Source organism: Pinus tabuliformis, chromosome 6, assembly GCF_031772625.1.
Source record: "Pinus tabuliformis cultivar Carrire ecotype Pingquan chromosome 6, CPIR1, whole genome shotgun sequence".
NCBI lineage: Eukaryota > Viridiplantae > Streptophyta > Pinopsida > Pinales > Pinaceae > Pinus > Pinus tabuliformis.
The window spans coordinates 325,741,000-325,751,877 of NC_142292.1; the positions used below are offsets into that span (position 1 = coordinate 325,741,000).

The following is a 10,878-nucleotide window of genomic DNA, read 5'->3' on the forward strand; positions in this document are numbered from 1 at the left end:
TTTTCCAGTAGAGATTGCCGGAGCTTTGCCAGTTTGACAAGTATATCATTGTACTCTTGAATTTGTTGAAGAATGATAATAAAACCCTAATCTGTTGCACTGCTTTTCCCTTTTAGGGTTTTTCAAGGGACATCTATCCAAAAATAACTGTCATATTTTTATGTGTGTGTGCATATTTTCTCAGTTCCAATTTTTATTTATGCAACGTTTCTATTGTGAAGAATGCAATTGTGAATTTATCGTTATTTTTTGAATATTAATTTAGAAGACAAATAAACTGCTAACAATTAGGAGATAAATCTCTAGTTAATTGCATTCAAGGAATTTTCACATGGTATCAGAGCAACACAGATCAAATCAGAGGCTCTAGAAGTGTAGGAAGTTTAGATTGTGCAGATCAAAGGGAGATCTAAAGCACAAATTTCTAGATCTGTGCAAGCCTAGCCAGGCAATGTGAATTGTAGGAGAGATAATAGATCAATTTCCAGTCTAGGTGGGAGGAAAAGTTTGATTTGTCTCAGAAGCAATAGTAGTAGGAAGTAGTGTTGTCAGAAAGGGTTTCTGGCGAGTAGATCAGTTATTTCGCAGAGAAGATCTAGCACAATGATTTTGCAGCAAGGATTTTGCAGTAGCAGATTAACACAGTGAAAGGAAGGGAAAAGCACACAGAGGAAATTTCCAATAAAATTCTTAGAGGGGTTCCAATTTTCCAATAACAGGGAAGGAGGCTGAAATCACCAACAAAAGAAGGCCATAGTAGGAAAAGTGATTTGCCAGTGCGAGCCTACTAGTCCAACTAGTAAGTGTTTCATGGTTAGCAGTGTGTGTCCCAGTGTAGGAGAAGGACATCCAAAGGTAGAGCAAGTTACCCAAGAGTGAAGTAGCATACAGTGTGAATTCCAGGAAAGAGTCCAAAGTAAAGTGTGAATTTCCCAGGAGCATATCTGCGCATTGCAGGAGGAGTGCGAGTAGCAAAGAGAAGGCCGAATTAATTTACCAGAAGGAGAAGGAGATTTCCCATTTCATTTCTCTAGTTTTTGAGTTTCGTAGAGATGGTCGCAACATGACTTAGAGATCATGACAGGTTGGATGAAACCTCCAACTTTGACATCTAGAAGGTTAGGATGGAAATCCTATTGGATGAGCACAACCTCCATGGAGTTCAAGATCATATCGTCCCACATATTGCATATAAGACAACAACAAAGGACATGTGGGATGCCGTCGTGAAGTTGTACCAGGATCTGTATGAGAATCGAAAAATGATTCTCAAGGAGAAGTTGAAGACCATTAAGATGCAAAAGGGCGAGAACGTTACATCCTATCTCACCAGGGTTCAAGTTGTTAGAGATCAACTTGCAATTGATGGAGAAAATCCATCAGATAGTGAGCTGGTGCACACAACACTCAATGGGTTTACCAAGGAGTGGCATACATTCATCCAAGTGATTTCTGGGTGAGACACACTTCCTAGTTGGGAAGCCTATGGGGTAATTTCACCGAGAATGAGCTAAGGCTCAGTCTCATAGATGGTACTACCAACAATAGCAGCAAGGGACCAAATGTAGAGAAGGAAGAAGAAAACGTCGCTCTTGTAGGGAAAGGAAAAGCAAAGAAGGGTCCCAACTAGGGACAAGACTCTAAAGGAGAGAAGAAGAAAAAGGACCTGTTGAAGGTCAAGTGCTTTGGTTGTGGTGAGTTTGGTCACTACATCACCCAGTGTCCAAAGAGGAAGAAGAACAAGAAGGGGAAGCAGACAACAAGTTTGGCAAAGATTGATGACTTGTCCACCAAGTTGGAGGATGCGTTTGCTATGTTTGCAACATTATCCTAAGATGTGGGAGGAGTACGATACTCCAGTTCAAAGCCAAGGAGGTGTAGTCAGAGACTCAAGGGATAGTTGCAGTGACACAATAGATCAGTGAGAGTTTGAGACCCAGAGGGAGTCTAGCTTAAGAGGGAGCAAACTTGTGGAAGCTTAATCTTCAAGTTCTAAGAGATCGTTACACACAAGTGCAATGATGACTTTGGCACATAAGCATCGACAATGTGAGATCATAGTATGCATAGTAGCATGGGGGACAATGACTGATGTGTATTTTATTCACAGTGATTTTTAGTGACAAGGAGTCAGATCAACTTGAAGCTTTGAAGGAAGGAGGTATCAAAAATGTCAGACACCAACAACGTGGATCTGTTAGGCTACAACATGTTCCCACAGACCATCAGGTAGCTGATATACTCACGAAGGCTCTAGGGAGGGCCAAGGTTGTCTATTTCAGAGAACATATGGGTATAGTGGAGAACATCTTCCTCATTAAGAGAGAGTGTTTGTTTTTTAGTTTGGAGCAACGAACATGTGTTCTAGTCTCCTATGATGTGTATGAGGCTAAGGAACATGATATCTCCAAAACAAAGAAAATGTTTCATGAGAAAAAACTTGAAGACGCCTTAATTAAATTAATTAGCCATAATTTAAATATTTCTTAAGTCCAACTTAGGAAAAGTGATTAATTAAAGTTAACTAATTAAGGAAGTTCGATTTTGCTCTAGAGGCTTTTATTGATGAAGTCAATTGATCTTAGCTGTCGGTTGAGATGTAATCATCGTTGTTGAGACTCCAAAGAGAGATTATAAGAGCAAGTCGAAGGACTTGGAGATGGCATAAGTTGTATTGTGAGTAGTTCGACTTACCTAGTTGCAGTATTTAGCAAGGGCACAGTTGAAGCTAGAGAAAGCATCAGAACAAGGGTTTCAGTAGAGATTCAGGAGCAAGAAACTTGAGGAATTTTCGTGTGTCTAGGAGACAGGAAAGGGGAGGCCAAATACATCGGTAGAGAGGGCCACTACAACTAGTGCGAATAGCTAGTTTAGCCAGTGCGAGTTGCCGAAGAAGCCATATTTTAGTTTCCAGTTGCGGATCAGTGCCCCAGAGGTAGAGTACGTGGGTTTTAGAGGTAGAGGGAGTCTAGACGTTTCACTCACAGGCATTTCCGAGGCTGTACAAATTTATCCAGCAAAGCATTGTGCATTCTGGGCTGCAATGCGAGTGGCCAGGGAGAGTGCGAGCAGATTAGGATATGTTAGATCGATTGTAGAGGGAGATAAGGTGTCTCTAGTTTATTTTGCTAGTAGAGATTGTCAGAGCTTTTCTAATTTGGCAAGCAGATCATTGTACTCTTGAATTTACTAAAGAATAATAATAAAACCCTCATCTGCTGCACTGGTTTTCCCTTTGAGGTTTTTCTAGAGACATCTGTCCAAAATGAACCATCTCATATTTTTATGTGTGTGTGTGCATATTTTCTTAGTTCCGATTTTAATTTTGTAGCGTTTTTATTGTGAAAGATGCAATTGTGAATTTATTGTTATTTGTCGAATATTAATTCAAAAGACAAATAAACTGCTAATAGCTAGAAGATAAATCTTCAGTTAATTACATTCAAGGAATTTTCACACTCTACTCATTCATCCATTATTCATCAATTTGTATATTGTGGATTTACCATGGGCTTACTTGATCCTTCTTTAACCAAACATTCCACCTTAGGAATTAACCGATTTCCAAGGAGGGTTTAATAGTGTTTGTTAATAGATCAAAATTACTATAACTATATATTTATCGGTTTTGATCCTCATGAAACCCTATATCTTTACATTTTGATAAACAAGTCTGCATATACTTTTATAAACGTTTGCTTTCACAATATAAATGTGCCTTTATATGGATAGCCCTTAGCCTATCCTCAAGGCATGTACGAAAAGACGAATGAATGGGCTTTCATTGTATGCCCTCTTTCAAGAGATCTCATATTTGTATTCAAGAGATATCAATTTGGACTATGGCTTTGGTCACAATGATCATTCTTTGTTATACACAACATCTGATCCAAACCTCTATATTTTTGAAGTGATTCCTTGAAACACATTTAAGGGGCTACACCGCATAATACAAACTTCCTTTCGCTTGTAGACCAAGTTTTGAGGGTATCTTAATAAGCACGACTGCTATAGTCCATATTGCTCGCCATTCACCTTAGAGACCCTTTGTACACCAATAAAGTAGGGAACACATCTTATAACCTTGAGTCCATTTGAAATTCCTCGTCCATGCGTTTAGATTTATTACTTCCTAGATTTTCCTGGGCATAATGATAGATTTCAATGCACCTAGACAGCTCAAAACTAAATAACCATGTTGCCAATTAAAGTGATTAAAACTGTTCCAACACTTGTAAACCACATGTTACAAAAACAACTGACAACCATACTTGAATTCATTTAATTATCATGAATTATACTAAGAAAAACCAAAAGAAAAATGACACGATTACAAATTGTTTGAGTGATCTCAAGCTATTTATTTGAATGCTAGTGACTCTCTTTTAGAGCTGCCCACAAGTCAAAATCTCATTTCAAATGTCCGAACAATTCTCTTAGCACATTTGAACATTATTCTAAAATAAATTCCATAATATGTCATACTTTGGATTCTCTTAGCACATTTGAACATTATTCCAAAATAAATTCCATAATATGTCATACTTTGGATTGGCAAAACGATCACATCTAGGAAGGATTAGAAACCCATACCAATTTAGTTTTATGCATTTATCACCATGCCAAACTGGTGCATGCATATCTCACCATGATATTTACAAATATTGTCATATTTTTTCTGATATGGTTCAATCAGACCTTACCAGGTTGAATTTTCAGGACCTTAACTCAACAAAGCTCAAGTGAGACCTTTCTAACCAACTCCTTTACTGAAGGTAGGTACCTTTGCCCATAGAAGTTATTTCACATAATGTAGGGAGCTCTGGTTAGCCTAACCAGAGTTATATCAGGTAAGTGATGAACTTATTTGCAAATTCAACTTGTGGCCAACATTGACGACAATCCTCTCCCTCAAATTCCTCTCCTATCCAACTACAATACATACATATAATATATAGGGTCCCATTTGTGGCAATGTTAAAGTATGGTGGTGGTGTAGTAGAGAAAAACTAGATCGACTTAGCTATTGATCGTTTCTCCAAAGGTTCTTTGTCATCCTTCTTGACCATTCCTGGCAATTGGTGAACTCCATATAGTTTTTTTCCTTTTTTGCACTTGTTGATGTTTGTAGCATTAGATAGGAACTTCTGCATTGGTCTAGTGTCGAATGTGTGGAAGTCGTCAAAAAAGGTCCTTTCTTTTTTGTAATTCACTTTAATTAAAGTTGATTATTAAACTGAAGAGTCTTTTAATTTTATGGAGTTGATCAATGTATAATAAAATGTAAAATATTTGCACTAATGATTTAGATGTAATCTCCATCATGGATTTGGATTTAATTTTAGCCATCAATTTCATTGAGAGATTAAGATTATGAAGACTTAGTCAGCAACTCAATATTATAAAAAGACAAAGTGAAAAGAAAAGACATAGAGAGTAGAAAAACATAAGAGAGTAATAAAGGATTTTCACTTGGTGTGCAAGGCCAAAGGAAAAAAGAGGAAACAATGTGAGTAGCGAAAGGAGATTAACCCAGCTCCTAGAAATTGAAGGAGGTACACAAAAAGTGTAGAGGCAACTTCAGGAAGCTGTACAACCCAAAAAATAGAGGACCTTTTTTAAAAAGTTTAAGAATTTCAGCAGTAGTAAGACGGTTTTTACAACAAATTTTGGTAGGGAAGTGCAGGCTGTATAGTGCACTAGAATAACCATGGTTTTCTGTAATCTTTTCTTGTTTTCTCATTGGGATATTTTCTCAGTTTGGGAGCTCTTGTAAGCTTGGAGTAATTTTAACGAAAAGCTGATATTTGAAGGGAATAAATTTGTGTGTATTTTGGAGATTGGTTTCTTGTAGCTTTCGCTGATTTTTTTATTTTTTTATTTCCACTTATTTTTCCAGCAAGCATATTTTATTTTATGAGCCGAAGAATTCAATCTAAATTAATTTTTAGTAAGGAAATCATAAGGAATTGATTTACCCAGGGTGCTCGCATAGAGATTTTAATGGCACTGACCATGTCCTCATTTGGGATGTTGCCATGTAGGGGAAAAATCAGCTAATAAAGATCGATTTAAATCAGGATTAAAGTTCTGAATATATAGCTAGGTAGAAAGTTCAAGGAACCGCATATCGGTACAACACAAAAAAGTGCGAGCATGGGTAGAACTCAAATGAAGGTAATTCAGAATTGCATCACCATGCACAAGTTGAAGTGAAGCTTTACTCACCTGTGCCAAGACATTTTGGAGACCGTTCCCTTAATAGGAGAGTAGGATGTTCTGAAGGCAATGGGCAAATCCAATGCTCATTTTCAGCTGTGGATTGTTTGGTAGGATTCAATTGCCAAAACAAATTGCCTCTCAATCAGTACTATCAGGCATGGATGCTCTCATGTGTAGGCGGAGAATTCCAAAGAACATCAGAGCATGGATGGCAAAAGTTCTGTTCTATCCTTTTTGAGCTATGCTTATTCTAACTGTAAGTGCAACACCTACCTAGATATATTTGCTAAGTTGAATGTCTACTGTAAGACTTATTACGTTTGTAATTTTTCTAGAGCTGAATAATCCAAGTTTCTAATTATTCTAGTTCTGAATAACCTGACTACACAAGTTATTCCGTTCACGGGAAACAAATTTCTTTACCTTGTTAACAGATCCTTAATGCTGATAGAATAGATGTGTCCCGCTAGTATTTGTGAGCTTTTTTATTATTAAGTAAATTCCAGAAGAGTTTGAAATCATTTTCCTAATATGAGCAGATGCAACATCAACAGTGAGCACTATTCTACATCAATGCAATCTAAAGAAGCCGATGAACTTAAGCAACTTGTACGGTTTCCTTTTTGAGCTATGCTTATTTTGATAGTAAAAGCAATACCTACCTAGATCTAGTTGGTAACTTGAACGTCTATTGTAAGACTTAATACGTTTCTAATTATTCTAGTTCCGAATAATCTGAATACACAATCTGTTCATGGACTATCAAAATTTCTTTACCCTTGTTTAATAAAACCTTAATAATGAAACAACAGATGTGTCCTTCTACCAGTTGTGAGCTTTTATATTATTAAATAAATTCTATAATAGTTTGCAATCATTTTCCTCAGTAAGCACTAGTTCTAAATCAATGTGAACTGAATAAGTTGATGAATTAAACAAGCCCTCAGTAGATGGAATATCGATAAGTTTACATAAGCACGCTTTCATCGTATAGGATCTTGCTGAACACAATGAAGAAATGCAATGGAAGCTGACCTATGAGTTTTTGTTCAAACAACTGAATTTGGATTTAAGAAATAATGAAAAATAAAAATGATCGCACATGAGTTTTACACGCCCTAATGGATAAAGGGAATTAGACAAAATGAAACATTTCCTGAAAGTTAAGGGAACATCGCACAGCAGTGAAGTCTAGCTTTGGTGTGCAAGCACAGTCATATCATTTCACGTTGTTTGAGACGTACCTCCTCTACAGAAGCTCTTTTCTTAGAATCAAATTGACAATCACATTGATTGGCTATATCAAAGTGGCAACATGTCTTCAGGGGATTTGAACCCAGGTCTGAGCACTGAAAATGCTGTGAATTAATCACTTGATCACATCCCGACACATCTCAAAATAACACTTTGCGTTGAGTAAATATACCACAAAATCCACCCAAGTATGATAACTCGTAGGATAAACTACAGCATTAATTTCCAAACAGTACCAATTGTTTTAAAACTCGTGTTTTATATATATCCATAAAGTCAGTGACAGGCAGCTCCCATTAAAGCAATCTTCATCTTTGAAACAGAGGAATTGATGGCCAACCCTCAAGAATTTCACACCACAAAATATTGCAGATAAACTTGGTGGCCGTCGCAGTTTCGCACGATGATTCAAGCATGTCTTTCATGAGAAAAGTGCTACAATAATTACAAAGCTATGGCTAGCTTCTTCTTGTGATGGCAAACGGTATCTCCTATTCCTCACCATTATTCGGCAGGAAACCCATACCCCATCTGTTTTAACTATCCATCCAATCTCTCCATTTTCTGATAATTTTTGTTCATTTGAAGGTAAGATCTGTCTTCTATATGGAATTCGTGAACTATGTGATTTATCTCAATCCAACTACAGGCTGGTTTTTTAATCACTCCCCTGTTTTTCATAATTTTTCTCACATTTGCCACATCCTCCCACCTACCACTGATAGCATAGATATTTGCAAGCTGCGCGTATGCTGCAGCATTTTGTGGTTCCAACTCTAAAAGGCGTTTTGCCGCATGTTTAGCTAGCTCCAGGTTTGCATGGACTCTGCAGGCACCAAGGAGGGTCCCCCATATAGTAGCATGAGGCTCACAATACATTTTGTTGATGAGATCAACTGCTTCGTCCAGACACCCAGAGCGACCAAGAAGGTCCACCATGCAAGCATAGTGCTCCACTCTTGGTTTGATGCAAAAGTTTTGATACATCAACTCAAAGAAATGCCAACCTTGGTCCACTAAACCAGCATGATTACATGCAGACAGAACACCAACGAAGGTGATGTGGTCCGGCTTCATGCCTGTCTTTTGCATTTCTTCAAAGAGTTGGAGTGCGTCTTTCCCATTCCCATGCTGGGCATTTCCTGCAATTATTGCATTCCATGAAATAAGATCTCTTTCAGGCATTTCATCAAACATTTTTTGTGCATCCTCTATACTCCCGCATTTAGCATACATGGTTACAAGGGCATTGCCTACAAGAACATCTGATTTAAACTGTGTTTTAATGATATGCTGATGGACCTGCTTTCCCTGCTCCATAGCTGCTAGACTGGCACATCCGCTCAGAACACTGGTGAAGGTTGACTGGTTTCTCTTCATGCCAACCTCCTCCATTTTAGAGAAAAGTTTGAAAGCCTCCTCACTCTGCCCATTATGTACATACCCTGCAATCATAGCATTCCATGACACGACATTTCTTTCAGGCATTTTATCAAACAGCTCATGGGCTCGCTCCATGTTCCCATGCTGGGCATATCCTGTTATCATTGTCGTCCATGATACGACATTTCGACGAGGTGCCTGGTCAAAGATCCTATGCGCATCTTCCAATCTTCCAATCTGTACATATCCTGACATCATTGCATTCCATGAAACCACATTTCGCTCAGGCATTTTATCAAACAGTCGTTGGGCCTCCTCAATTCTCCCATGTCTGGTATACCCTGAAATAACAGTATTCCAAGAAACTACATCCCGTTCAGGCATTTCGTCAAACAGTTGGTATGCATCATCAACTCGACCATACTGAACATACCCTGCAATCATGACATTCCAGGATACCACATCCCGTTCGGACATTTGATCAAATAATGCCCGTGCATTATTGATTTGTTTATTCTGGGCATATCCCGCAATGATAGCATTCCAAGAAATGATACTTCGTTTGGACATTTCATCAAACACTTGGCGTGCATCCTTCAGTCTCCCATTCTGAGCATGTTTGGTGATCATGGCATTAAGCGAAATCACATCTGGATCGGTGTCATGAAATGCCTTATTGCTGTGCTGATCTGAAATTTTACGTGGTTCCCTTGGAACTTGTTTAAGAGCAGGTGTTTTGATGTTTGAAGTGTGGAAAAACTTAATTCGTCTGCTACTCCGACAGCGAACATATGCAAACAGATTTTGATTCCATTTTGCATTGCCGTGGCGACTGCCAGCTCCGTAGAAGCCGACAGATCTGAATAACGTTTTAACGGTGATGGAAAAACCATCACAGAAAATATTTTCCATACTTTTGGATGCCCATTCTTGGAGAATCTTGGGATGTTTAAGTGAACATAGCTAAACTTTTTTACAGTGATTTGTGATTAATCATTATAATCCACTGTACACAGTATCAAGACTCTCAATTCTTTCTGATGTCGATCTATGCTCATTTACATCACTAACCCAATTTGGATCGAAAAGTCTCCCACGCTGCACTTCATCGTAGAGGCTCACTAAAAATATGATATTAACATTTGTTGCGCCTTCAAATGCCGAATGATGGATTTTGCCTTGGACACCTGCCAAGTAGGTTTCATGTCTCCCATGTCTGCTTATCAAAATTGAAACCTTCGACACTCTTTCGGATTCTGACATTTATCTGATTCAAACAGCCTGGTGATCTTAACTCCAGAATATACTATAATCAAGACAAAGTTTATATTTCAGATTTTGATAAACAATGAACTAAAAGCTTTTACGGTAACTAATAAATCAAATGATTTCTTTTTGTTTTCCAGATTATTTTTTAAATTTTTTTTTGTTTTTTTGGGAAAGTTAAAATCATTTATGTGTTAAAAAATATATTTTAAATAATAAAAAGTCAGAATTTTATTTGAAATTGTATTAGATAGTTAAAAGGATTATTTCGTCTATAAATTAGATTGCACCAAAATATTAGTATGTTAAATTATAGAATATTTTTGGAATTTACAATCGACAAAAAACATTTTCTTTTTTTGTCATTTATTAACACAACCACACTAATAAAGTGGTTGATAAACGCTAATTAATGTCATTTTCCACTTTAAGGAGCCAAGCTACTTTTTTTGCACGCAGGAAGACTGCCAAGCGAAAATTTTCAAAAAGGAAGTGGGTATGATTAAGAGAGAGAATTGGTTTTGAATCCAAGGAGGAAGTGGTTTTAAATTGAAAGAGTGAAGTGGGTGTCAAGCCTGGAATTTCAAATCCTCTCTGCGTGTTGACGTCTTTGTATTTTTTATGCTTTTCATTTTACGTTCTACGGAAATTTGTGAATGTTAACCTCCTCTTATCTCGAAACTCTCTTTCAACTACTTTTGCATCTCAATTTTCATTAATCTTCCTCTAAAAGTGCCTTGTTTTTCCTAAGTT

The 10,878-nt window shown here is 37.5% G+C and overlaps 1 protein-coding gene across 1 annotated transcript; it reads right to left on the minus strand.

The window, feature by feature from the left end:
• Positions 1–7,472: 7,472 nt before the first annotated feature.
• LOC149258615 (uncharacterized) lies at positions 7,473–10,201 on the minus strand. Its single transcript, XM_089415581.1, has one exon. It carries the CDS (start codon positions 9,769–9,771, stop codon positions 8,017–8,019), a length of 1,755 nt encoding a protein of 584 aa, XP_089271707.1. The 5' UTR covers positions 9,772–10,201; the 3' UTR covers positions 7,473–8,016.
• Positions 10,202–10,878: the final 677 nt, after the last annotated feature.

Excerpts from the sequence above, each read along its gene's own strand:
- LOC149258615 (XM_089415581.1), bottom strand. The coding sequence starts at position 9,771 with ATGGAAAATATTTTCTGTGATGGTTTTTCCATCACCGTTAAAACGTTA.